This window comes from Penicillium psychrofluorescens (assembly GCF_964197705.1).
Source record: "Penicillium psychrofluorescens genome assembly, chromosome: 1".
Classification (NCBI taxonomy): Eukaryota; Fungi; Ascomycota; class Eurotiomycetes; order Eurotiales; family Aspergillaceae; genus Penicillium; species Penicillium psychrofluorescens.
The window spans coordinates 4588960-4616562 of record NC_133439.1 but is presented as its reverse complement, the minus strand read 5'-3'; the positions used below and the strand labels follow the sequence as shown (position 1 = coordinate 4616562).

General features: G+C 51.7%; 8 protein-coding genes across 8 annotated transcripts; 6 read left to right on the top strand and 2 right to left on the bottom strand.

Moving 5' to 3' along the window:
* Positions 1-171: 171 nt before the first annotated feature.
* On the top strand, positions 172-2350 carry PFLUO_LOCUS1738 (uncharacterized protein; the record flags this gene model as incomplete). The annotated part of the gene is made up of 4 exons (XM_073778806.1): positions 172-316; positions 375-507; positions 579-1657; positions 1716-2350. The coding sequence occupies 4 exons, from the start codon at positions 172-174 to the stop codon at positions 2348-2350; spliced, it is 1992 nt and encodes a 663-aa protein (XP_073635824.1).
* A 3072-nt stretch (positions 2351-5422) lies between these two features.
* PFLUO_LOCUS1737 (uncharacterized protein) lies at positions 5423-6063 on the top strand (the record flags this gene model as incomplete). The annotated part of the gene is made up of 3 exons (XM_073778805.1): positions 5423-5461; positions 5519-5655; positions 5709-6063. The coding sequence occupies 3 exons, from the start codon at positions 5423-5425 to the stop codon at positions 6061-6063; spliced, it is 531 nt and encodes a 176-aa protein (XP_073635823.1).
* A 1201-nt stretch (positions 6064-7264) lies between these two features.
* PFLUO_LOCUS1736 (uncharacterized protein) lies at positions 7265-7987 on the top strand (the record flags this gene model as incomplete). The annotated part of the gene is made up of 3 exons (XM_073778804.1): positions 7265-7350; positions 7563-7687; positions 7794-7987. 3 exons carry the CDS (start codon positions 7265-7267, stop codon positions 7985-7987), a joined length of 405 nt encoding a protein of 134 aa, XP_073635822.1.
* Positions 7988-8610: 623 nt separating this feature from the next.
* Positions 8611-10136, top strand: PFLUO_LOCUS1735 (uncharacterized protein; the record flags this gene model as incomplete). The annotated part of the gene is made up of 2 exons (XM_073778803.1): positions 8611-8814; positions 8877-10136. 2 exons carry the CDS (start codon positions 8611-8613, stop codon positions 10134-10136), a joined length of 1464 nt encoding a protein of 487 aa, XP_073635821.1.
* Positions 10137-10469: 333 nt separating this feature from the next.
* On the bottom strand, positions 10470-12943 carry PFLUO_LOCUS1734 (bud site selection protein; the record flags this gene model as incomplete). Its single annotated transcript, XM_073778802.1, has 7 exons — positions 10470-10637; positions 10690-11070; positions 11134-12098; positions 12150-12430; positions 12486-12610; positions 12673-12802; positions 12921-12943. 7 exons carry the CDS (start codon positions 12941-12943, stop codon positions 10470-10472), a joined length of 2073 nt encoding a protein of 690 aa, XP_073635820.1.
* Positions 12944-13319: 376 nt separating this feature from the next.
* Positions 13320-19548, top strand: PFLUO_LOCUS1733 (Histone transcription regulator 3; the record flags this gene model as incomplete). The annotated part of the gene is made up of 4 exons (XM_073778801.1): positions 13320-17566; positions 17622-17844; positions 17898-18053; positions 18106-19548. 4 exons carry the CDS (start codon positions 13320-13322, stop codon positions 19546-19548), a joined length of 6069 nt encoding a protein of 2022 aa, XP_073635819.1.
* Positions 19549-19930: 382 nt separating this feature from the next.
* Positions 19931-22585, bottom strand: PFLUO_LOCUS1732 (uncharacterized protein; the record flags this gene model as incomplete). Its single annotated transcript, XM_073778799.1, has 6 exons — positions 19931-20262; positions 20320-20380; positions 20432-20944; positions 20993-21120; positions 21169-22186; positions 22238-22585. The coding sequence occupies 6 exons, from the start codon at positions 22583-22585 to the stop codon at positions 19931-19933; spliced, it is 2400 nt and encodes a 799-aa protein (XP_073635818.1).
* A 766-nt stretch (positions 22586-23351) lies between these two features.
* Positions 23352-24516, top strand: PFLUO_LOCUS1731 (uncharacterized protein; the record flags this gene model as incomplete). The annotated part of the gene is made up of 4 exons (XM_073778798.1): positions 23352-23373; positions 23423-23483; positions 23580-23729; positions 23799-24516. The coding sequence occupies 4 exons, from the start codon at positions 23352-23354 to the stop codon at positions 24514-24516; spliced, it is 951 nt and encodes a 316-aa protein (XP_073635817.1).
* Positions 24517-27603: the final 3087 nt, after the last annotated feature.

The following is a 27603-nucleotide window of genomic DNA, read 5'->3' as shown; positions in this document are numbered from 1 at the left end:
CTTTCTCTCCTCTAGTTTCTCCTTCGTGCTCTCAGGGCTGCGGCCATTCGCATTGATCGCATTGAGCCATTGCAGGCATCGATAATTCCAGTGACACATAATTATACTTCCTCTTGATCCTCTGGTCCACTCGGGTTTGCGGCGGCATTGCCTGTCGACCCTCCATTCCACATGGCCGGAGAATCGCCGACGGACTCGCGCCTCATGGATGGCACTCCACTGAAGCGCTCTTCCTCTCGGGCCGGCTTCGAGTCTCCCCAGCCCGCGAATCACTCGGACCGGCCTCCGCCTCCCAAGATCTCCAAAGCGCGTGCCTGTAAGTCTCACGCCCTTCCCCGCGGATGATCGATCTCATGCTGATCCCGCTCGCCCAGGCGCGGAGTGCAAGCGCCATAAGATCCGCTGCGAGTTTCGCCCCGGAGAGTTGAGCTGCAACAAGTGCCTCCGCAGCGGCATCAAATGCGTGGTCAACGACTTTTCGCAGAAATTCGTGGACGATGATGGGGCGTATGTGCGCGGTCGCTTGGACCCTCCTTCCTGGCATCGTGGGGCACGAACACTGACAGTTGGTACCGCAGATGGAAATCCCAGGCCACGGCGACTATGCAGCAGCTGCAGGCGGCTGTTTCACATCTCCTGCGACAGGGTGGTTCGCCAGACCTCTCAACCTTTGCCGCCGGTGACATCCCCGAGAGCTTGAGCCCAGCTACCTCGCATCATGCCCACCGGCTGTCCATTAACCGGTCACAAACATACACCAACCATCATGAGGGCCCGGGTGTCGTGATGGACGTCACTCGGGAACATTCGCAGGAGCCGGACCTCCAAGGTCCGGACTTGGTTCCAGCACCCATGCGCAGTCTATACGAGGTCACCAAATTGCGCAACCTTCGAAACAACCCCATCGAAGCGCCCAAGAAGACTTTATTGGAGGAGGACTTCATTTCCCGCGGATTAATCTCGATGCACGAGGCGGAGGAGCTATTCGCGTACTTCAGTCGTACGATGAATCAATTGCTTTGGGGCGGCATCATCCTCGTGCACCGCGATCTGACATCGGTCCGCCGCGCATCGACGCTTCTCTCAACCGCCGTTCTGACTGTGGCGGCCCTTCATATACCCAACCGCACCGATACCCTGAACCGTTGCTACAGCGAGTATGTCTCTCTGGTGTCGAGTATGGCGCTCACGCGTGCCCACACCCTGGATGATGTCCGCGGTCTCTGCGTCGGAGCCTTCTGGCTGTCTGAGCTGAGCTGGAAGCTGTCTGGTCATGCCGTGCGCATTGCCACAGAAATGGGTCTGCATCAGAGCTACCAACGCCTGACCCGCGGGCACAACGATCAGTATGAGCGCGCTCAGCTATGGTATCTTCTCTACGTTTGTGACCACCATTTCAGCATTGCCTATGGTCGGCCGCCGGTGATCCATGAAGATGTGGCGATTCGCAACTATGAGACGTTTCTCGAGTTTCCCATGATTGTCCCCGGAGATATTCGGCTTCTGGCGCAAGTGGCTTTGTTCATGATCCTAACCGAGGCGTACCGGACTTTCGGCAGCGATACCGAGCAAGCGATGACCGAGGAAGATTTTGGACAATTGCGAATGTACAATGTCGCAGTAGATCAATGGCGACTGCTGTGGCAGCCTCGATCTGGTTTGTTTTTTTTGATGCCCTGTCGATACAGGAAGTGTTCTAACTGGTTTGTTTCTAGCCGACAGCTCCTACGTACGGACCTACCCGTCCAAGGGCGTAGTGTTGCACTACCATTTCGCCAAATTCCAGCTCAACTCGCTCTCCCTGCGCGCACTCTCTCCATCTACGACGCCCGTGTTCTCCATGGACCGCAAGGAATCCGCCAACATCGCCATTTCATCCGCGATGGCTTGTCTGAACATGGTCCTCGAGGAGCCTGACATCCGCGACGCGATCGTGGGTGTGCCCATCTTCACACACACCATGGTGACCTTCTCCGCCGTGTTTCTGTTGAAGGTGGCCATCAATTGGAACTCGGCGTACCTCAGCATCAATGCGCGCCAGGTGCGGCGGCTGGTGGAGCGTGTGATCGAGCTGATGAACTGCGTGTCGGCAGGCGAGCGCCATCTGACCCGGCACATTGCGCGGGGGCTGGGCAAGATGATAGAGCGCTTTGACTCGTGGGAGGCTGCCTGGCAAGTGGGTGCGACGAACGGCGCGACGGGGGATGAGGTTCCCGGAGGCGCCAACGCGATGGCGCAGGGGTTCCCTCCGCCAGATCTGATTTACGATATGGTCGGCACGTATGGGTTTGGGCTGGACGAGAACTTGCTGGATCCGAGCATGGCGAATTTCGATTTCCTCGCCCAGTAATAATTGGTGACGGTAAACTATCTGGTATCGATCGGCTTTGAGATCATGGGGTGAGCCTCTCACTGAGTGCTTGCTAATAGGAATTCATTCTGAGATCCTATCACAAAAAGATATTGGGAATCAACTCGCATTGTATGGTAAAAGAAAACATGGAAAAATTGATATCCGCTTGCTATTCAGACCAACTTGAGCTTGCGTCTTTCCCAACCCAATGCATCCACTTTATTCTTACAGTTGAGTTCAACTGTCAAAAAGCCTACTCTGGTAAAAGAGTCGCCTTCATCGGAAACTTTCAAAACAAGACAAAAACAAGATCCCACTCCGTCAGTCTTCACGTCCAAGTCGTCAAGCTTCAGGATAATACAGACATGATGCTCGATCTCTCGATTAAATTTGCTCGAGTCTGCCTCTTGGACCTCCTCTGGCCTAGGTCTGCAGCAGCCGCAATCAAACATCAACGATTGATCCAGAACAGGTCTTACTTGAGATTTCGGTTCCTGCTCCTTTAAACCATCGGTCAGTTTTTGGAATCCAATGCAAGCTGCCTCAAGAACGATGTGCGACCCCTGCAAGACATTCCCATAGGGGTTGGAAGAGTCGGCAAGTACAATATGGTGAGAAACAAGCGTTGGTTTGTACTTCTGAAGCCACAAGGAATCCAAAGCAGTATCTTCCTGGACCTTGTCTATGGCCACGGGACTGTCCACGCTGGCCCAACTCCAGGTTGGAGCCACATACTCGGGTGTTGGAGTCAAAAGAGAGAACATCCGACCCCAAGCGAGCCCAGATATGATGTGCTTGCTCCAGAGTCCGGCCAGGTAGTCTCCCATCGTATTATCGCTCATAGCCTGTGCAACCTTGCCGATCACAAGGATTTTGTCGGAGGGAGTATCGAATCTGCCCCAAGAGAGCGCGTTCACGCTTTCAGTCCAGTTGTGTAACCGTGCAAATGATTTATCCTTCCCATCATCATCGCCTTTGTTGAGCTCGGCAGGGGACTGGTGAAGTGCGTCCTGCACATAACGCTGAAAAACGCTTTTATTATAGCCGTTGATTTTTGGACCAAAGCCTTGGTCTCCAATATTTTTTGCTGCTTCGAATTGACAGCCCGAAGCACATTCCCAGACCAGCTGCCGATTGGTAAAATGAACAATGCGTGGTGCAAGCATTCTCTCCACGACATTCCAACCACGAACAACAAGTGGTGATTGTTCAATATTTGATATCCAGTGTAAGATACGCGGCCGGAAAAATCTATCTTTGCCAGTTCCTAGCGCTGGAGAATAGAGGATCTTCCTGTCGTGGAATAATCCTTGATCGGCTTCTGGTCCGGCAGATGCTGCAAGCATCAACGCTGCCCGGGCGTAGATACTCATGAAACAGGACGAGTTCTCTGAAAATTCGCTCGCTGTCATACAGAGCTCTTTTGCCCAGAGATATCGATAGCCCAGTCGGCGGGCGACATCGACGGCGTCAGCTATAGCTTTTGGGAAGACTTCGACTTCCAAAGTCACGGGCAGGCCACCTTTCAGTAGTTCTGCGGTGTCCGGAGTCTCAGCGTCCCCCGAGAGATGATGACTTAAGATGATGTAGGACCCATTTCGTCCGTCAGAGGAAATGAGGCGTGGAGCCACGGCAGGATCGGGGGAAATCTCAATGACTCTGTCAGGCAAAGAAACCGACTCCGATCGAGAGCATGTCGTGTGCTCTGCGCATTCAGACATCCAAGATGAAATCTGACTCAAGCATCTTTCGTCCTGCGAATTGACTGGAATGTCACGTAGACAATCAAGACCATCGACGAGCGGACCTAGACGAGTCAGTAGCGCTAACATAATTCAGTTACCTTGACGGGGACAGGATGCATACCGGCATAATCACTTGCAACACACATGTCGAGGCATAAATCGTCCCATGAAATCGTCATGCCAACGGATCCCGCCTCTCTTGCGTCTAGACGGTTGTTGCAGAATTGCACAACTCGACCGACTAATTCGTCAAGTCGGTTCTTGTAGCGGTCTGAGGACTGCAATATCGAACAGAAGAACCTGCAGGCTTCGCAGCCGTTGTCCGCCTTTACGACGAGATCATTGTATTCCCCCAAGATAACACCAAATGGGCCCTTCATCTCCAGATCCCAAGTGTTACAGTCTTCGCAGAGAGGCATGTCCAACAACTAATAAACAGGTTAGATCTTGGAGAGTGTGGTTTTCTTTAAAGGAAAAGGAATAGAAATTGGTGAAATTAGATATGATCATCTCTATAGCCGGTGGGACGCTTTATAGTGTAAGCCTGTGTGGCACGGCTAACGCGTGCAAGATGGTTGGACCCTTGCGGCGTCGCTGCGCCTCAATGACCAAAAAAGAGCGGGAGGAATTTGAGATGTCAGCCCAAAAGGCGCCGCGCTTATTCATTTGCAATGCCAAAAATTTCTAGTTTATCTACAATTAGATCAAATCCGGGCGGGTATCTCTAGGTACGGGTTGGGAGATTGTTGGTGCACTCGGTGCCTTGAGAAGCTCAGATATGGCCTCTCTTACATGCATTTTGACTGTCAACAGGTTGCGTCGATGTGTATACTTTTTCAGGGTGTCTCATTCGCGCTCTTAAATGGTGGACAGGTGCCTGAAGCCACACGGATTACCGAAGGAACGGTAGCCGTAATGAGGCTAGCGGGAATGACTAGCGAGCGCCATGGCAAATATTCAACGAGTCAAAAAGGCCAATTCCCTGATCGGTTCATTTATCCATGGGACAGACCCCTGGAAGCGAGTCCAAAGACACGGTAGCCGAGCTTTGACATAGCCGATGAGCGAGAGCGATGAAGGCTCGACATGAGGGCGGTATGCCAATACGAACTTGGCTTTAAATAGTGACTTGGCAGCGCCGTGAAAAAAACAATTCCTGATTCCAATTTACTTCTAACTTGCGAGCCATTCGTTTCCTTTTTCTGTGGCCTATCTATTTCATACTTGGACGATGTTTTCTCGCGCTTTCCTGGCCCTCTGTGGTGCTACCACTATAGCCGCCCAGCAGCACCTGGCCGACTGCCCTTTCATAAACCAATATATTATGGATTCTGGTTATGCATCCATTTCTACAGCCGGCAGTGTACGTGGTGGTTATGAGATATACAAACGAGTACTTTATAGTGACCTTGAAGTCTAGGATGCGACTCACACAACCTATATCGTCAAATGCGATCACGCCGGTGCCAATATCTGCACGCTACCTAGTGCTGGTGCCACTATTGTCACCGGCCCGTCGTATGTTGGATGCTCATACACCGATCCGTCGGAGTCATTGTGAGTTAAACCCGCTTTTGAAGATGGATTCAGAATCACTAACACGATCCTAGGTCCTCCGTTGGGTGTAATTATATCGACTCCGGATCTTCGGCTGCCTGCACCGAGTACCAGTCGGGCCAAAGTGGGACCCATACAGCCACTTTTTCGAACATAGCTACTCTCCCTGCCTATGCGGTCGCACTAGGCTTTAGTACTCCTGCTGCTACTGGTACGGCTGGTGGCACCAAACACACTTCCGAAGCTAGCGCTGGAAACGCTGCTACTGCTACGACTGAGTCCCCCACTTCTACCGGTTCGGCAGCAAGTGAGACCAAGACTGGCGGTGCGGCTGAGATGACTGGGCTTGGAAATTCACGTTTTGCTGCCGGTGCAGCAGTTCTGGGGGGACTAGGACTGATACTCTAGAATTGCAATCAACTGTCCTAGCATAAACAAGAGAAGATGGAGGTCCTTTATAGACAATACATAGGAATTTCTTAAAATTCTCTTTAGGTTGTACTTGAATAGTTGGTGGTAGTAGTAGTCGTCATTTGTCCAATTAGCTTGCCTTAAGAACAGCTGCTATGCGGAAGTGCTTTCCATGATAAACAGATCACCCATAAGATGAATGTAAGAGTGCAAACAATTAGGAATCACCCTACAATTGAGTTCAATCTCTTTCGCACGTTGTTCCTTGATTTAAAACGGTTTCCACCCGAGAATTATCTCGGAGGTGAAATGAGCCGCTGCATAAATATTCGATTTTTGAGCTCGTCGTGGCGCTAGATATACTGGGTGGCCCGATTGTGTCCAATGATCTGACGCGCTCTGCCAATAGAATATTGGCCCTCTACCTCACCGTACTAGGTCGGAAAACCGATCCACGCGCATCCATAGAGAGAATCCACTCTAGGAGTGACTTCTCTTCTATTTGGGTCAATTTATGACTATTGGCGGGGGCATCAGGGCGAAAGGGGCGGCCATACGCGATCTTACAGGGCTGAGCGTCGCACTTGGAATTGACGCGCAGCTTCGTGGACCGAGGGAAATTCCAGGATTCAATAGCCTAATAACTAATAAGACGCGCCCTTCTTGCTCAGCCAAATCTCGCGAGGATCGATTTCGCATTGGTGGCATGGTGGGTAGTTAGCTGAAATGGACAAGTTAACGCGTTGGGGCGCGGTCGCGACTTAAAGTGGCCGGCTCGCTAGTGCATGACTTTAGGACGCTGACATGGCGCCGAAAGGAGTTTCCGGCTCCCAATCTACCGTCACCGAGCGTTGTGGTGTAATAGCAGTAGGATGGTTGTCCATAGTCAACAATAAACAAGAACCACACAAGCCCTGTGTAAGTCGAAGTCATCACTCCGCACACGCACCCACTCCATGGCGTCACCAATCAACCCCCTTGCCCCCCCCCTGCGCTCGCTCAACCCTGTCTGCTCCTCTCGTCGCTTTGTTTTTCTTCTCCTCCCTCTCTCGTTCTCTCTCTCCCCCTTTCCATCTCCCCCTTATCTGACCTACCCCCCGGGTCCGCCATTCCCTCCACCTCTTATTGACAATCCCCCATAAATCCGCCCATACCTCGGCTTTCCACCCGACTCCGCAAATAATCCCTCACTATCAACATGTCTACCCGCAAGAGAAAGCAAGACGCCGAGGAGGATGAGGTTCTCCAGGCGCTGCCTAGCGACGAGAGCGAAGAGGAAGAAGAGTGAGTCTACCCATCCTTTTTCCTATCTCAATTCCCAATTCATTACCCCGGCGCCTGCCTTATCCCGGCCCTCGCGGTCTCACCATCTCCCCCCAGCCTCGCTTACTCTAATTGGCGCATTGCGGTCGCAATGGTTGCGCAGGGCAGACTGTTCTTCGGGATCCATTATAATGGCGATTCTAGAGAAGATGGCTAATTCAATTCGTCGGTAGATATGAAGACTCAGAGCCCGATGTCAGCGACGCGGGCGATGACGACGAGGATGATGGCGGCGATGACGTGAGTGATGAAGATGATGAAGAAGACGAGGAAGATGAAGATGAGGATGAAGACGAAGGTGCGTATACTAACTACTACTTTTCTTTCTATCTTATTTCATTCCCTCACCTTTCCCCTTCACTCGTTTCATCGGTCTGTACCTCTTCCTAACAATTACACCACAGGCCCCCCAGCAGCAAAGAAACAAAAGACCGCTCCCGCATCTAAAGACAAGGAGGGCGCCGAGAAAGAGAACGGGACGAATGGCACGGCGAAGACCAATGCTCCCGCCGAAGAAACTGTGAAGGTCAAGGGCGGTGATGTTCCCAAGGAGTCTGCGCAGCCGGAGGTGGAGGATGCCGAGGAGGCTGAGGAGTAAATGGGTGAGAAAAGATGGAGTTGGGATGGCTCTTGTTCTTGCCTAAGGGCTTGCAGTGTGGAGAAACTTCTTCCAAAATGAGCGTTGACTTGCTCTGTTCCTATCTCCTTTTTTTTTTAACTCTTGCTCTGACTCTGGAGCTCTTCATAACTATACCTGCCTCTATGACTTATATCAGGTTATTGCTGTGGTCTCTTTTTCTTCCAGTGTGCTTCGTAAGTTTGTTAATCCGATAGTTCGGGAATGTTCAGAAGTGCCTTAGGACAAGCGGCCAGCTATCAAAAAAAGGAGTTGGTCCCGGTACCCCATGATGTCTTAAAGAGCGGCACAGGGAGCTTAGGGAGATCAGAGACGAGAGAAATCAGACGGAAGAGAGAAAGCGAGCGAGAGTGAGTCGTATTGACTAAATGATCTCTCTAAACAGGAAGGCCTACCTACGGCTTAGGGCTCTTCATTTCATAGAGATCTCGGCGCGTGCTTCCCGAGCGGGAGATAGATAGTTGATCGCCGCCCCAATCAACGACGTGCAGAATGTAGATCCCAATAATGAGGGTCTACCGTGAACACATCCTACCAAGATCCCCCCTGATCCCTTCCATGACGACGGGTCAGGCTCTCTCACAATGGGACTTGAGAATCGGGTTTCTCACGCCTGCGACGACATCTATCCCATACACGCGTTTGATGGCGTCAAAGCCAACCGCGCGTATGTGGATTGGCTCATGGTATTTAACGATGTTCTCGACGCCAAGAAATTAAACGATGCCCTATCAAGGTTGCTAGACATCGGAGACTGGAAGAAGCTTGGTGGACGGCTCAGATTCAAGGTATGGAAACCCGAAGAAGGTAATTGTGGAGCGTGCAAGACACTCGAACTGACCTTGATCAGGAGAATGGGAAGCTGGAAATCCATCACCAGAGCTCTTCAATTACTGGGCAACCGAATGTGTTCTTCACCCATGATGCTTTTGATGTGAGAATTCAAGAGCATCCGGTAGCTGGCCAAATCCCCAAGGCGACCGATGCTCCATCCGTTCAACCCATTTCTGATGACTTTCGGCCCTTTATTGCACGGCCGAACTTTCCTACTTTTGAGGAATTAGTACGACAGAAACTGCCCCTTATATCCCTGCACATCTCTACCTTTAGTGACGCGACGATCGTTGCTCTGGTATGGCCTCATGTGTTGATGGATGCATCGGGCGGGCAGGCCCTGCTAGCTGCGTGGTCATCCGTATTAGCTGGTCGGGAGGGAGAGGTTCCTATGGTACTTGGCGCACGAACAGACATTCTCCGAAATGTAGCCAGCACAGAAGGTGATGGAATGCCCGAAGAGTTTGAGCTCGAGCGAAGGCGTCTGAAAGGAACAAGCCTGCTCCTGTTCTACCTCCGATTATTGTGGAATAAGTTTTGGCAGCCTCGCCGGCAGCGGCGAATCCTTTTCCTTCCACGGAGTGCTTTGACGAGAATGCAAACCAAGGTTCAACGAGAGATCGCCGAGAGCACTCAGGGCCTTGACCACACGCCTTTCGTTAGTGACGGTGATATCATTACAGCGTGGATCACACAGGCAGCCGCATCATCTGAATCCGAAAAACCCCGTCCAGTCACTATTTTTAGCGCCTTGAACACCCGGTTTCGCATTCCACAACTACGCAACGGCGTGTTCATTCAGAATATGGTCCTTGGGACATATACATTTTTGTCTGCCCGGCTCGCCCACGGACCTATTGGGCCGATTGCACTCAGTCACCGACAACATGTCGCTGAACAAGCCAGGGAAAAACAGATGCTCGCTTTCTTGAGAAGTGCATTCCAGGATATCGAAGCGACTGGAAGCCTGAGGCTATTCTTTGGAGACTCGCACGCCTTGCTTATGCTCTTCAACAACGTGACCAAGATCGAGGTGATGAAATCCGCCAACTTTGGCCCAGCAGTTCTGTCCCAGGGCGCGATAGATGAGGCGAGGAACAATCCGCTAGGGACTATGATCACCCACTACAACGAAACTCTGTTCATCGATCCATCTTTCAATACGCTCAATGTTTTCGTGATACACGGGAAAGACTACGGAGGCAACTATTGGTGCATGGGAAACCTCTTGCCCCGGACCTGGGAGAAGATAGAGCAAGGATTGTCTAATGTATAAGTACTACAGTGGGAGTGGACCAGTTCAATGCAAATAGAATCCACTTGGTATCTCGCAGCGCTTCTATTCAACAGTTTTAGTGAGCCACTCCTCTGGTGGAGTCCACCCCTACTGTTCACCAAAAGCCATTGCAGGATGAGGAAACACTTGACAATAATGATATATACCCTCTAAACTACCTACTGACATCTGGGAAACGGGGAATTACAATATGAATGGGTCAAACAGGGACAAAGAACAACAAGCGTCATCAAGAACGGTCATTAACCTGGGTCAGCGCAACGCTCTCTCGCCCCAGACAGTACCACGCCGAGCAAAACAGACAGAGATATCTCAAGCATCGCTACCGCTGCTGCGGAACATGGCACAGAGCTGGCAGTACTGGTGTGTGAGGTCCAGAACAGGCTGCGGCAGGTTGGTAGCTTGGACAATGCTTCGGACCTTGACGGCGCCTTCGTCCTCGATGAGTTTGCGGACCATGAACAAGAGCTCAGGTGAGAACTGGGAATGGGTTAATACAATTCCAACATACGAGGGAAGGGGGAAAACATACCTCGGAGTACCACCGATATTGCCAGGCAATCAGACGAATCAAAGCACCCAGCATCCCACGCGTGTCGTTCTGCTGCTCGTACAGCTTCAGGAGCCCGCGCATCGCTTTCGGAGAGAACCGGATGGCAAGACAGTTCTGATAGGCTTCGATGCTCTCATCAAAGTGGTCCAGGCGCTCCGCAAGCTCGCCAAGGATCTCCCACTCTGTCGCCGACTTCTTGTACTCCATTGCCTGTTGCCGGAACTGGGCCATCTCCGTCCGCCAGATGGTGTAGATGCGAAGGTCTTCATAGAGAACCATGAACAGGTTGTCCAGCCAACGCTCACACAGGCGCTTGTTGCGGAACTGCGAGTACGTCTCGTGGGATGGGTCGCCAACCGGCTAGAAGGGAAGTTAATATCCATATCAAGCGAACAATTCCGCAAAAAAACCAAATAAACTTACATCTTCGTTGCCAGACTTGACGACTTCGGATGCCACCGTTTGCTCGGGTCGCTCGATCGACGTCTCGGGCTGGGTTTCTTCCCCGTTACCACTGAGAGATTCCTCAGCAGGCTCCTGTGCGGACACGGGACCAGACACAGAGCCGGTCTCTTCTTCTTCTTCTCCTTCCTCCTCATCCTTCTCAGCACCATCGCCATTGGTCTCCGCATCAAGCGTCTCAGCAGGTTTGGGCACATGCTTCCGCTCAACACGATACTCCTCTTCCATCACAAAAACTTCGCTGCGGACCTTGAGCAGTTGATCCCAACCAATTGCGGCAGCGATCTTGGTCAGCAGATTGTAGGCCTTGAGGAACGTGCCTTGATATCCGGCTGCGTGCAATTTCCGGAGAGATGGGTGGACATAGTCGTGGGGGTCGCCCTGCTTCGGCTGGCCTTCGTCAATTTCGTCCAGAATGCTCTCCGCGAGGACCGGAAGCATGATGCGAGACGGCTGCGGCATACGCGGGGTATCCTTGTCTTGATACGTGAACATGGGGCAGGAATTGAGAGTCAAAAGTGCAAGGTCCCACTGCTCCAGACTGACGTAGACTTCGGCCAAACGAGCCCAGGTAGTGAACTCGCTCGGCGCAGCAGTGACAGCTCGCTTGGCGCACTCCAAGGCCATCTCGCCTTCTCCTTTGCTTTGGCAGAACGAGGCCTGCTCATCAAGCAGAGCATAGTCCATGGGTACATCTTGCAGAGCGTCATACATCAGCCGTACAGCCTGTACTTCCTCGTCTGCCATCATCTGAACCTTCGCCAGAAGTGACGACACCTCCACATCCCGAGTCCGGATCTTCTCGAACAGGTTGATCCCAGATGTATAGCGACCGGTTGTGTGGATATATTTTAGGAGACCCGAGGTCAAGTGGTTGCTCACGGTGTTCGGAACTTGGGTTTCTGGATCGGAGCTCAATTGCCGTCCTGGAAGGCTTGTCAGCTAGGCTTTGGGTAAACAGAGCATGGCCAACTCACCCATAAAAAATAGTTTCTCTGCCGCCTCCAAAAATTTGTGTTCCATCTCCGTGTTCGTGACCGGGTTGAACCGCCGCACTCCCACAATCTTCTTGATCGCATCCCCACTTCCATCATCAGCGTACAAGTAGGCGCGGAGGACAGCACAGAGGAATGTTTCCAGCCAGAGCGCCTCTGTCGCCACACGCTTGTCACCGCGCTCGTCAATACAGTAGCTCTCCAAGCTTCCGGGGATCTTGACTTCGACCCGCATGTCGAGATGCGAAAAGGCGTTGTAGCAACTGTGTAGACGTCAGCAAAGAAGGTCGTATTGTCTGCGGCCGCCGTTGATCTAACCAGTATATTCCTGAAACCACCTTGTGTGTTTTGTCGAGGGGCGAGAAGGTCAATGTGTTCACGTAGGCTGCCAGACTGGCCGAGGATGAAGCGTCGATTCCGGTGACATGGTGGTATAGGCCGGTCTGTGAGGAGCGCAATCCCGTCAATTCTTTGTGTAAGATCAGACAGAAAGAGAGAAGCATACCTGTCGGGTTCCGCTGGTTTTGGGTTGCTTGACCAGATACACCAGGTCTGGGGGACCTAATTCCCGCAAGCTCTGTAACGACTCTGTTCGCGCATCGACCGCAACATAGAGATCCTCCTCCTCATGGATCCTAAATTCACCGTCAGCCACAAATCCTACGAGTTGTGCAGCGTGAGGGGCTGCCCGATAGTGAAGAGTGCCATGCGCACGAGTGCTCAGGAACACGTAGACAGGGTCAAGGAACATACTCGGGGACAGCGGGCGCAACCATGGCGCCTGCACAAGCGCGGAGAGAATGAGAAGTGAGGTATCACGGCAAAGGTCGAAAAAGGGAATTGGTCGACGTTAGGGGGGGATTGTGTCTTGGGAGGGTGTGGAGGGGAATGCGGAAGCAGTTGCCAAACACTGGATGGGATGTGATTGATGATCCCGCAGGCAGTAAGGCGACAAGGCACCAAATTAAGGCAGCCACAAACGCGTGATGCGTGTTGAATTGAAGCACGGGGTCCGTCGACACTCTTTCAGCAACCACGACACCCTTTGATTCGCCATCCCCAGTCGTCGTCTGGCTCTCAGCGATGCTGGCGACTGTGCGATTTCTCTCTGACAGTCTGTGAAGACCTTTCATCGCCAGGTGACCTCACATCATGGCGAGCTGGGTCGCCCTGAATGTGGAGCCCGACGAGGCCATTGAGGAGGAGGTTGACGACACCAAAGAGCTTCAGATCGAGGAGGCTCTGAAGCTTTACCAAAATGCGTTGAAACTTCACGCTCAAGGTCCCGAGTTCTTCGTTCAGGCGGAGGAGGCCTACGAACTGCTTCTCAACTCGGAGATTTTCAAATATCCAGAGTCCATCTCGGATTTCAAAAGGGATGCATCGCATGACACTCAGTCTGTCGCGGCATTGGACGAAGGCGTTACGGATGTCATTGCGGGGTTCAATGTCGGCGATGCTACATCTAGTCTGTTTCAGACGCTCTACCTGTCCTACAAGAATCACGGCCAGTACGTTCTTGACTGCCTGCAAGAGTCGCTGCGGAACGCTCCCAAGACCCCGGAAAATGCGAAGGAGCTGGCAAGCAAAATTGCGGGATCTTCAAAAACCGCCATTGGATCCTTCGCGGAAGCTCTGGAGCGTGACGACACCGATCTCCACCTATGGAGACAAAGTGCTCGACTCGGCAGCGCCCTAAGCAGCTATCGCCTGGTTCGGTACTGCCTGGAAAGCGTTCTTGCCGATGACGACAACCGCTTGGAGGTACGGCCAGAACAACTAGGCTTGGAGGAGATCTTTGCAGAGGAGCGCCTGCGGGGCACGCTGCAGTCTCTTGGAGACAGGGCTTCTTCTTCTCAGGTACCTGTCAAGCAGCCAAAGAAAGCGGTTTTGAAGTATCTGAAACAACATGCGGATCCTTATCCATACCTACCAGCTCTTCCCACCGATTTGCATGATGTGGATCCGTCCAAGGGCCCTCTTGCTTTCCACACATCTCGACGGCAAATCACTCCCTCTGAATCGACCTGGGTGTCAGTTGGACAAGCCCTTCTTCAGGCGCTTTCTAATGAGGAAGAGGCTCCGAGTTCTGCTGTCCCCAACACGTCCCTCGGAATCACTATGCCGCCAAAGGACTCGCAGACAGTATCAGAGATGGATGAGCAGGAGGACGCCCCCAAAACTGACGAGGTCGAAACCAAAGTTGAAAATGAAGACGTCGACATGCTGCAGACAGCTGAAGCTGGCCCAGAACCAGAAGCACCTGCTCCAAAAGACACAGAGGAGCCACTGGAGTCAAGTGGAGAATATGCCTCCATTGACAAAAGTGCAGAGAAACAACTTATGGAATCACTAGAAGGCCAATCGAACAAGCCAGCTGAGACACAGGCCGAAGAGGAGGATGCAAACCCAGAGGAATCCGCTATGAATGGACGCAAAAGATCGTCTGCATCCGCTGCGAACGAGGAGCAGCCGGAGACGGGACGAATGAAGAGCCGGCGGACTCGGGCTCGAGAATCCATTGTGGAAGGCGTCATACAAGCCGACGAGGTCGCCTTTGACCAGGAGAAATACTACGAGGACCGCCTGGAGGTGTTTGTCAATAATGATGATTGGATGTTCGGCACTCTAGATTCTCTCTTCTCAAAATTTGGTGTTGAAGCGCTTGGTAGCATTGAGAAGCTGAGGGAGAAAACATCAACAACCGACACCAGCGATCCGCCCGAAGACATTGAGGTCAGGCTGTTCCAAGACTTCCGGGGCATCATCAAAACTTGGAACGATGAGAAGTCCAAGTTGATGCACAGAAAAGATGATCTTTCCTCTTTGAAGGACATTCACGGCACAAGCAAGTCTGGCCTGGCCGTGTTCCTAGAGCATTCAAGAAAATCTTCTCGCAAACCCACTCTCGAAATGGAATTACCTTCGGGAGAAGAGCTGTACGCGTTTTCGGACACTGTCAACGGTGACTGGTTACACCCCCACGAGGTCTCGTACGAGTGGATCAAATGTCTGCTCATGCCAGAATTCGGCAAAGAAACCGCAGACTGGCCAGTCATGAAGTCCAGCTACGAGTCTTTTATTTGGCCTGAAGGCTTGAAGGAGACTGTGATGCAACTTTTGCTCAAAGAAGATCAATTTATCTACCAAAAGTCTTGTGATCTCGTCACCAGCCTCGAGCGTCGAATCTTCAGCTCTGAACCTGAAGCTCCCTTCCAGTACACAACGAGCGATTTCTCTTTGCTGGAGATGATTCAAAATGTTTACGAACTGCACCTGGACAAGTACGCCTCTGTCGACAATCCAAGCAGTGAGGCCAGCCAGGACACCAGGCTTGCACAACGAGACTGCCTATCAAGATGGGGCATGCTCGCTCGAACAGCGGTTAGTCACTTTCTCGATCATGGGCCGGCTGGTGAATGTCGTCAGAATATCATTCTTCGACATCTGTGGACATCAGTCTTCCACGTAAACCTTTCTGGCGAGGCCCAACGAGAACATGTCCTGCTCTGTCTTCAAGATCTGAAGCATATGCTACAGTCCATGGGTGACCCAGTCATTAACCTCGTGAACAACTTGATCATGACCGAGCTATCGGCTGCCGCCATAGATCATGAGGTCTTGAAGCTCAAGTGCATGGATTTCTTTGCCAAGGTGTTCAACTCGGAGACGGAGGACCCCGTGTCTCTCATTGAAGCTATTGAACCAATTCTTGAGCCGTCATTTATTGAGTATGATGAAGGCCCAGCTCAGGGTAATGACCCAAACCATCCGTCCTCAAATCTCAACGAGATGGCTTCTTTCTTGGATCGTGGTGATGCAACATTGCGGCTGTTCCTCTGGAGAAGATTGCAAGACTCATATCGAGCCATCGATTATTATCCGAAGGTTGTATCCTGCTATCTCCGCAGTATCGAATTGATCATGACAGAGATCGAAGCTGTGAAGCACAATGAAGAAGCCAGCGATCGGCGCCAGTTCGCCCTGCTGGGCTGGTTGAAGACACTCGATGGCATTATGACCAAAGCTATTCCGCTCATTCTTCAGGAGGCAGAGAAGGCTTACGAATGTGTCGATATGGAGCACTTGCACGCTTCCATGTCGGCGGTGGCCCGTCTGGCAAGGCTGCTCCACAGCTTTGTGTTGTACGAGGATTCGGTGCGCGTCGGTCAGATTTCCGGACGTGATCTTCGAGGTGCTTTGGCAAAATCACTCGAAAACTTCAAAGAAAGGATGCGCGAAACTTATGTTCGCTGCTGGATTCTGTTGTACACTCTTTTCATTGAGGGAATTTCACAGAACAAGGAACTGTTCGACGAGCCCTTCGAAGATCGCATCCATTTCCTTCGGTCGGTGCACAGTGCCCTTGGCGTCAGATCCATGTGCAGATATTCGCAAAAGCGACTCCTCAAGCTCATCAAGTCGGAATTGCTCGACCACAAAACAAAAGGCGATTATGAATTTGACGTTTGTCAAGTGCTTTACGATCTTCATGGCATCAAATTCTCGCCCTTTGATGGGACGACTGATCATGGCTGCCCAGCCGAGAAGCTGGATCGCCCTACGGCTATCATGATGATTGACTTTGTGATGTCCCAAACCAACAAAATGAACATGAAGGATCTATCAAAGTCAGAGCTGAAAACTACAATCGAAAAAATGCAGCAGGCGATTGGCCCGGCGAAGCCATCTTCACAGACCCCGCAGCTGTCGTTCAACAGGCGCATCATCAATACGCACCTCAAGACCCCGATCAACCCCGCGAATCTTCTCCGAGCCGTTCAAGGAGTAGCGGAGCTTTCAACAACAATCGTGCCCACTGAGAATGCAAAGATAGCGGCGAAAGGCTGGTATTTCCTTCTCGGCCATGCTACACTCACAAAGTTCCGCTCCCAAAAGCGACTCACCCCTGGATCTACAACGGAGCTCGATGATGCTATCACCTTCTTCAGGCAAGACTTAGATCATGGCTCGGGGAGATGGGAAACTTGGTACCGGCTTGCACAGGCCTTCGACTCCAAGCTGGAAGAGGACATCACTTGGGCTGCGGACAAAATTAACAATAACCGTGCGGACTTGGCGACCACGCAGCGTCATGCGATTCACTGTTACGCGATGGCAGTCTCGACTGCAGTCAGAACTGCAGAGCCCACTGCCGAAACACGAACTCTCCTGTCTGACCTGTATGCCGACTTTGGTCTCCGCATGTACTCATCTTCCCGCGAGCCGCTATCTATGGGCCCATTCAGTCTTGCGGAATTCGATCGGCACTACAGCAGCGAGGAGAGCCAGAATATGTACAAGCAGAAACCATTCAAAGAAATGTCCCTGTATTCAGTGTGGTATTTCGCGAGCAACCTTCTCAAGAGAGCGATCGGAAATAGTTCGAAGCGATGGATGTGAGTACACGTGGCTAAAAATAATATGGGTACGGGCAATACTGACGGCTTACAGGGCTCATTACACACTTAGCAAGTGTCTCTGGAAGATGTTTAACAGCGATGACTCTGCGAGGACCACATCCAAGCGGGTCGAGATGCAGGATGTGCTGGACGCTCTTCTGGACGCGATTACTGCACTACCGCAGCGGAGGGATTCGCGCTCCGATCCCATCTTTGAGCCTCATTTCAAGCTCGTGTCTATTGTACACAAACTTGTGGTTCAAGGTAAATTAACGGTAAGTTTAGGCATCACTACCCTTATGGATTCCGCTCGCTAAGAGGTATACAGCCAGCTGAGGGGAGTAAGACTCTCCTTGCAACACCCTGGGCTCAAAAGATCGAGGCCCCTACCGACATCCAGGGATGGAAGACGTATATTCTGGAGGTTATTCGGAAGTTCAAGAGTGCGGACAAGTCCAATTGGCACCATCGCATGAGTGCCAGGGTATGTGTTGTTGTCCATTATTCTTCCTTGTTACTCTGCTTACCACTGCTAGGCCGCCCATGTTATCTACGACGCCCAGAAAGACGCTACTGCTGCAGCCGCAGCCAAGCAAGAGCTTTCTCAAATCTTCACCAAGACGTTGACTATTCAGGTCTGGCGACCCGAATTCGAACGACCAGGGAGACATTTCGTCTACACCACACGCTACGTTTACTTTTTCGTTGGCCTTCTGGACCAACTCGACGACCGGGTGAGCTTGGACCAGCTACTTCGCCGGGTGAGAAAGAAGCAGGGCGATTTCATCAACCACACCAAGCTGTGGGAGGACAGCTGCCTACTATACGCCAAGATGATCCGCAGAGCAGCCAAAATCAGGGAGGGCCACGAAGAGGGCGTGTTCAAGCCCATTGGCTGGGAGGAATTTTCCACCAAGACGGCCCGTCTGGAAACCCTCACTCAGCTTGTTCCAGAGAGCCAAGCACTCCTGGAACTGATCCGGGACTCGCTGGAGCTGAAAAAGCTCAATAACAACCTCATGAAGGTCACCATGTTCGAGGACCTCATCGCAGACCTTTACTCTCGCCTCTATGAGATCAACATGCCGCTTCTCATTGAGCAAGAGAACGAAGAAAACAAGGAAAAGATGAAGGTAGATCACCTCCTCATGGCGGGCGACGGTCCAGCTGAAACATCTACACCTTCGACCTCCGTCCCTGCGTCCGACGCACCTGCTCCCCGTGGCCGTACCAAGGGTATCGCCCGCCGCGACATTCAGAAACGAGCAGACACCATCGTCAACCTAAAGCTGGCGCCTCGCACCACGACGAGCAAGCTCACCGGTACCGGTGACACAGAGCAGCCCTCTACCGCGACTGCTGCCTCTAGTACTACTGCAACGGCTCCTACCTCGGCACCTCGTGACGTTTCTAAGCAAGCACCCACATCTGGGGATATGGATAGTGCACAGAATGGCGGTCCGAAGGACAGCGCAGATGACACGGAACTCAGCGAGGCGGACAGGCAGTCCAAGACAGCAGAGCAGAAGCTGGGCTCTACACCGAATCTGAACAAGAGCGACCCCGCCTCCGAGGCCGAAGATACAGGCAGTGGGAATGAGGCTGCTGACGAGCGAGATGGCGATGGTAGTGAAGATGAAGCTGGGAACGACCATGACAATGACAATGACAATGACGACGGTGACGGTGATGACGACGGTGACCAGGTAGCAACAGAGGTTGAGACAGATGCCCTGGAAGGTGAAGAGGGTGACGGTGACGGTGATGGCGAGGGCGGAGAAGGCAGCAACGAGCCTGAAGACGAGGAGATGCAGGACACCGAAGCGGAGCCGAAGCCAGGTGATGGAGACAAAGAGGACAAGGAAGGAGACAGCAATGTAACCGAGCAGTCAAGTGAATTTGCCAAGTCGAATGCCCCGGTCAAAAGCGAAGATTCTGGTGAACCAGAGCCGATGGATGTTACGCCGTCCGGGCAATGAGATGGTTTTATATTCTGTGCCGTTTTTGCTTTTTGGCGCCGGAATGGATTGGGTTGGTTGGTTTCATGGGATGATCGCCTTCAAGGACATAGATTTTTGGAAGGAAACAGGCGTTTTCTTGACGATGGGCTTGCTTGTACAATAACCGGGGCAGTCATTTTAATATCGCATGCAACAATTGTATCATCATTATCACTGAAAGTATGCACTGAACGATCCCAGAACGCCTCGACCGGTGATATCTTAATCCTGGTATATCCAATCCATCATTCATAAGAACCCCGGGTGAAAAATTAACAAAAGAACATAAAAACACAAGGCGTGAAAGAAGGGAAAGTAAATCATAACAGTCATGGGCAGAAGGAAACGATGCTCGTAGTGTTTAAAGCTGATCCTCGGGACCTAGGTCCCACTTCCTCGTCGCCATTTTCCGCGGCTTCTTCCCCGGAGATGTAGGCGCCGGCGAAGAAGGCGAGAACATACCATCTGCAATCTTCAGGTGATCCAGCCGTTGCAGTGCATTCTCGATATCACTCTCACGGCCAAGCAAATTAGACGAGCGAGTGGTTGGGGCGTTCTTGGACCTGGGTTTTCTGGTTGGGGATTGGGAGTTCATCTCGCGCTCGAGAGCGGCGAGTCGGTGACGAAGCTGTTCGTTTTCTTTCTCCAGTTCCTCGACCCTTTCGTTGGTCGATTGTTCGGGGTCTTCATAGACTGCATCAAGTCGTTAGTTTACACGGTCTGGTATGTTTAAAGCAGGCCATCACTCACTTTGGAAACCACGAGATAACAGTTCGATTTTCTTGTCCATGTGCTCATCTGCACGTCCAGCCTGGAAGACGTTAGCCATTGCTCAAAGAACACCAAAGGGAGAAGAACTGACCTGCTCATCCCAGGCACTCTGCCACCGTTTCCGTTCCTCTTCCATCCTCTCATCCATCTCAGCCCAACATTCTTCTCGGACTTCTTGCTCAATCATGAGACATCGTTCGTCGGCAGCGCCAAGCATCATTGCAGCTTCGTCGCGCGCGATCTCTTCTTCAGCGAGCTTGATAGCAAGAGTTTGCATGTCGCTTGTCAGTCGAGAAATCTCGGCGGCGGCTCGGTCAAGCTCTTCGCCCAATGCGTAGTTGGGAGATGTGCGTCCACTCTTGCCGGACGAGTGCGACATAATAGATTCTGTGACGGAAGGAATTCGTGGAACGGTGACTTCACGAGCTAACGCCGAGTAGCGAAGGATTTGGGATGTAGCGTTGAAGTCTCCCAGAGGGTCTGCTGTGACGACCATGATTGCCCTTTGAGGATGATGACCTCGAGACATTTGATTTGCTGATGGGAATGAATTCGAGAATAAGAGCTCGGTGAGCTTGCACTGGCGAAAAGGAACAAGTGTTGTCTAAAGTGCATTAGTGTATGAGAGAAGATGGTACCGAAGAGAACATACCTTGCTCCCATCCTGAAGATTACTCTGCATCTGCAGACATTGGCCCAGGTACATCAAGCTCTCGTTGATCTTACCAGCCTCTGCGAGTGTTGCACCAGCTGTCTTTGCCGTTCTTGCTCGCTCAGATCCTAAATCTCTTTAGTCATGACGTCCTGTTTGGTGTGGGTGTTATTTACCAGCCAAGTCCACGATGGTGAGAGTATTTCCTTCCCAGCTTGCTTCACCATAGCGTCTTCCCTGTGACCGCTTCTTGACTTCCAGGCAGAAGAAACCGTGGCTTCGAGAGCTGACACTGTTCGACCCCGTAGCGTTCACTCTGCGTTCGGTCAGACCAACATCCAGGATAGCCAAGGCTTCTTCATAAGTGCTGCACGCGATCTTGCGCAAGCCCGCCACAACTTTCCGATCCGGTGATCCTTCGGTGGGTTTGAATAGCAACGGCCGTCGCCCGTCCTTTTGGTTGTTCCCGCGAGACATGGTATTTACAACAAGCGACGGAGACAAGAGATCAAATATCCGGTCATTGTAAACCTCGTACATGGACACCAAAACCACGTAGTCCGAATCTTGATTCAAGTCCACAGCTAGATGGCTCACATCCGGAAGTCTGGGAAGGGCGCTTGGGCGTTCACGTGGGTTGCGACGAGGGAAGACCAGCGCAGGGGACGGTTCCTTGAAGACGTAAAGTCGTTTAGCCAAGAAAGAATCATACAAAATGGGACGAGTGTAGGGAAGGGGAGTAGGAAATCCGGGCTTCATCCGGCCGGAACGCTCGATCGACCGGGGGCCGTGGCCGGGTTGGTCCGCGCGATTGGGGGTAGTGATGTCCGCCTTGGGGGGGCTTCCAGGCTTTGAGAGACATGGTCCAGTTGTGGCCGGAGTGATGCTCGCCGATCCTTGATGGGTAATAGGGTTCCGTACCGTCAGGGGAGTGTGAGCGCGAGGCGGGCTCATCGGTGTTTGGGCTCGTGAAGCGCGGCCACGATCGGTATTGCTTTCGCCATAGACGGCGTCTAGGAATGTCTGCGCCGAGAAAAGTCGCGCTTCGGAGGCATCTGCTGCAGCAAGCGATGCAAGCATCATGGGACTGATGCCGTCGGCCGTCTTCAAGGTTGGCTCGAGCGATCGGAAGATGACGTCGAGACCCATCTGAGTGATTCCTCGCTGGGTCCTAGACCCGAGGATCGTGTGACTCTGCATTCGATCGTTAGCCTCGTCGTCGTTTGAAGGGATTGTCTATCAGACCTTTCCGCTTCCTGTCACGCCCAGTGTCGCGACCAGTCCATCACGACCTTCCTTCAGCACGCCCTTGACAAGCGACTCCATCCCAGTGTCATGAAAGATGTCCAACTGGGAGGCTTTCTCTTCGAAAACTTTGGTAAAGCCAAACTTCTCAACTGCACGTTTTCTCGAATCGCTGGGAGGCTGAACGGTGATATGTGTTGGGACTGGCGGAACGATCTCATCATCCTGGACAACTTCGGGTTTCTCGACTGTCAGGAAGCGCTCCGGCTCATTCTGCTTGAGTGAGATAGGCGGTCGCAGACGGAGGTAGACTTGAAAGAGCGAGGCCTGGGGTTGTGCGGACGGCATGGTGGCAAGGTTTTGCCAGGAGACTTGCTCCAGGAGCGCGAGCGAGTGTTGACTGACAGAACCAAACAGAAGGGATTCCTCGAAGGAGCGAGTCGACGGCGCGGTAAGGCTGGAAGGGAAAGATGGACAGCGTAATTCAGTCCGATGAAATGCAGACGATCGGCGGGGGGTGAGGGTGGATCAGAGCTGGAGGGATGAGAGAGATGGCCGAGATGAACAGGCAAGCACAGGTGGTGAAGTGTTTAGTGTCGACAGATCTCACGTTGATACTTCCCGATATGGATCGGTGTTTGTTGTCAGGGTAACGCGCCCAGATATTACATAAGCACTCCTAATTGGGACACGATCCGCGATTAGGTTTGTCGAAGACTCAGCCGCAGAGAGTACCAATACGAAAGTTGCCCCTTTGGGTCGAACCTGGGGCATTTCGGCAGTGCAACCCACCTAGTTCGTGTAGACTGTTGCTCGTATTGGCCCCACGTTGTCTGCGCCTCGCCCTAAACTGTTGCCTTACCAGTTGGTTCGGCTGGGCGGCCCCTGATTGGCCCGCCTTACTCGTCAGGGCTTCCGTAACGGGCTAATCTCGTTTTCGCTTGTTCTTGGCCCCAGCTCCCGTGATGTCGGACGCGACTATATCTACTCGGGTCCCAGCTGGTCTGGGAATGGTTCAGACGGTTTAATAGACGAACTCCGATCAGGGCATACTTGAACCAACTCATATCACCGACACTCTTTCCTGAGATTTTCCTTACCCCTATCTGTCACCATGCTGGAACCAAGGTCATACCGTAAGTGCGATACCAGCGTATTCCCGACTATATTTCTAACTTGGCGCAGAACCCGGCAGTCTGTGGTTCTATGCTCCGAACAAAGGTGCTGCGATCGCCTTTGCGATCATGTTCGCCGCGTCGGGTCTCTTCCATTTCTTTCAATGCTAGTATGATCGTCTGCGCAGCCCTCACGAATTCACCCGGAGACTAACAGTTGGCCGCAGCAAATATAAGTCCTGGAAGGTGACATCTCTTCTTCCATGGTCGGCGCTCCTCTTCACAGCAGGTTTTGTCCTGCGCAGCATCGCTTCATTTGGACAATGGGGGAACGTGAATATCTATATTGCGAGTACTGTTCTTCTACTGGCTGCACCGTAAGATTAGACCCCCACTACCACCACCACCAAAACCTCTCTATACTCCTTACTAACAAATACGACCAGACCTGTCTACGAAGGCGCCAACTATTTCATCCTCGGCCGCATCCTTTACTACATCCCGTACCACTCGCCCATTCACCCAGGTCGGGTATATACAACCTTTATCGCGCTAGGACTTGTAATCGAGGTCCTCACAGCAAACGGCGCCTCGCGCCTAGCCAACAGCAACAATCCTAGCTCCGAGGCAACAGGAAAAGGACTGCTGAAGGCCGCGCTAATCCTGCAGATTGTGCTGATGGCAGCTTTCGTCGCGCTGGCCGGCAAATTCCACTCCAATTGCTCCCGCGCCGGTGTGCTGAACCGCAAAGTCAAGCGCACTCTGATAGTCTTGTATTGCAGTTGCACGCTCATCACTATCCGTACCATCTACCGGACAGTCGAGTACTTCACCGAGGCCAGTCTCAGTTTCGCCAATATTCACAGCATGAGTCAGATTAGCCCCATTCTCAAACAAGAATGGTTCTTCTACTTTTTTGAGGCGACGGTTATGTTTTGCAATTCCTCTATGCTCAATATCTTCCATCCCATGCAATGTTTGCCCCTTTCGAACCAGATCTACCTTGCGACTGATGGTGTGACTGAGATTGAGGGGCCCGGATATGAGGATAAGCGCCACTGGGCCCTTACGGTCGTTGACCCCTTTGATATTGGTGGGATGTTTTCCAAGCGCGATAGACATGATAAGTTCTGGGAGACAAGTTCCAGCCGAGAAGAACGATGAGTCTTCTCCTCATTCACAGGAGGCATGAGATATCCTGTTGCGATATAAAGTCGCCATCGCTCCTCTGATTTTACCAGCGATTATCTCTTTACTTTTTTGTTTTCTTGGATATTTCCTCTGATTTATAGAACATCGTCAATGGACTATCAGCCCCTTCAAACTGTACATGACAATACAGAAAAATCAAAAATCATCCTCATCCTTCCCCATCTCCTCCTGAATCGCCAAACTATACCTGGCAAAGGGACTCCGCCTTCGAATCCGCTCGCCATAGCAAATAAACAAGGGCGGCACGACACAAAAAACAGTTGCCGCGGTAGCCAGCACAGAGACCGCAATATTAGCACCCAGTCCATCAAACATCTGCCGCGTAAACAGCGGAAACGTCCCCGAGAGCATTGCACGCAGAAACGCTACCGCCGCCGTGGCACTAGCTGAATAACTCAGATAGCTATCTGAAATGTAACCATACAGCACCGTATCCAGCTCCGTCAGAGCATAACCAACAAAAACTAGAGAAATGGTAGGCACAATCCACGGTGCGTCTGGGCCATGCACTTTCGGTGGAATGGTCCAGCCGAACCACCACAACCCGATAGCTAGCACCGGTGCCCCAATAGCTAGACCGACGAGCTTGTCTTCCGGCTTCACGATCTGACCCTTTCGTCGGCGCAGCGTGAATATGTGGTTATCCAGTACGCGGGTTAGGGCGCTGAAACAAGTCCCCAGGCCGATTGCCATGAATATCAGGGAGGCTTGCGAGGCGGAGAATCCCATGGATTCATAGATCGGTTGGAGTGCCTCGGTAAAGATGTATACGAGGGCGAATGCGATGGCGATGATCACGGCAATGGTGAAAATAATTGGTTCTTTGAAGAAAAGCTGGGCCGGCCGGAAGAGGGCATCTTTGGCGAAAACGTACAAAGAGGGTGAATGGTCATGATTCAAGGCTGGAGGGATCGCGGGTTCATTTGTACGTAGTCGTTTGACTTCACGGGCGAGAAGGAGTGAAGGACGGGATTCGCGGATTAAACAAAGGAGACATGCGATCAGGCCGAGGATTGTGGCGTAGATGTAGAAAACCCATCTCCTTTATTAGGTTAAAATCAGCATTGGTGGTACTCAGTAACCAGTGTACTTACCATCTCAGCCCGGAAATGATATAGCTACTCATGATCGGCCCAATAATCAACCCCATATTCGACGCAACCGTCCAAACAAACACAACCCAAATCCTTGCCTGCGAGTTGAACATATCTTCGATGCTTCCTCCGGCTATCGTGTATGGTATGGCAGAGAGCATGCCTGCAATCACTCTCATGACGATGGCTACACTGAGCACGGGAGCCAGCCCGATGACCATGCAGCAGAGACTGCTGAACCCGCCACTAATGATGTAGAGTCGTTTTCGACCAAAGGATTCGGACCATGGTGGGAGCACGATGCTGCCTACTACCTGACCAAGAAGAAACCTGCAAGCTATTAGCTTGGGCCTTCAAATATGTCTTGTAGCTCGTACACGGTCACGAAGGAGAAAGTAGAGAGCGTATGGCTCATGCCGTTTTCGACGCGCGCTTCGGATGCTACCGCTGCCTATAGACATGGTGAATATCAAGCAATGGAGATACACATTGTTTCGACTCACCCCCGCGGTACTCGTTGCTGTTCTAGATTAAACAAGAGCGCCGATTAGCCATCTAGAACATTCAGATCGCACAGGTCATTCATACATGAAAAGATCCAAGAGACATATCAGCCCTATATCATAACACTTGCGGCGAACAGTCCAGTTTCGAGGATGTTTGGGGTTATCTCGCTGCCATCGCACGAATCGGCCGTCTGCGGTGAGCTCGAGGCTATGATCTTGCAGGTATTTTCGAACGAAGGACTTGGGTTCACCATCGAGCAGGGAGGAGTTTAGAGGCATATTGAGCTGCCGATGAGAAAGTCGCCACAGTCAAACGTTGAAGCTTCATAACATGGTTAAAAGTGATCCAAAAATCGTCATGCCTTGGCGTGTCCTTTAAGCATTGATCAGTTCTACATCGTGGCCGGAGCTCCTCGTGCCAGGAATGGGTGTATGCCCCTTGAATCATTTGTTGTGGATCTACATATGAGAAGACGCGTAGGATCCTTGGACTTAGCACCTTCTGAGATGGTACGAATTTAGAGGCCCAGTATAGATAGTCGATCTTGACGCAAGTCCATGGCACTTTTAAAAATCCACCGTTCCTGAAATTAAACTATTTTGTGAAGTATCATCTTTCTAGCCCGGAAACCCGGTTTCCAAGGGTCGGGTGATTTTCACATTCCTACGAAAATCTAGGCCCCTTGATTGACGAAGATGGGGATATTCTCCGTGCAGCCAATCCCGATAACTATGAAAGACAGAAATCCATTGCAAGACTGTGTTGAAATATATCGTTATATTTGCATCGTTGATGGCCTTTCCAAGTGGGTGGAAAGGCCGCTGGCTGGAGAACTAATGAGACACTTTACATATTCAAACATAGAGTTGGCAAAAGCTAACTGCATTGCCTCTGCAGCAGTCATTTGGCTCCTGTTCCTCACATGCCGTATCCATGATCACCAGTGCAGACAGACTTGGAGAAATTCCTAGCGGCAGTTCGGCAATCAAACAACTCATCCACCCGAGCGTCAGGGATATAGAAACAAGCAACTATACTGAGGCCAGCCAAGCCGTGTACACGTAGCCTAATTTTGCAGGTCAATCTGGGAAAAACACTTACCTCAGATTTGATTTCGGATTCTTTCGCAAGTGTTTACGAGATCTCAGCCAGCTTGAGTTCAATTTCTTGTTCGGTGTCCCCAGCGTACAGCCATCTCATACTCTTTCTAGCCCGGTCATGGCGGCCACGCAGAAAGCTGACCAGGCCGTCAAATGTGACCAACGGGAGAGCTACGCGAATATAGAGGGTCTCCAGCCGCACCAAATTGATTGTATAGATCCCTTCGTGTCTTTCTCAAAGCCGTGTTCTAATCCCTTTGTGATGTCATTGACCTTTTTTCCCTGTTTTGCCTTAGTGTATTTAGTGCTGAAGGCTAACTGAGAAACTCGGACCTAAC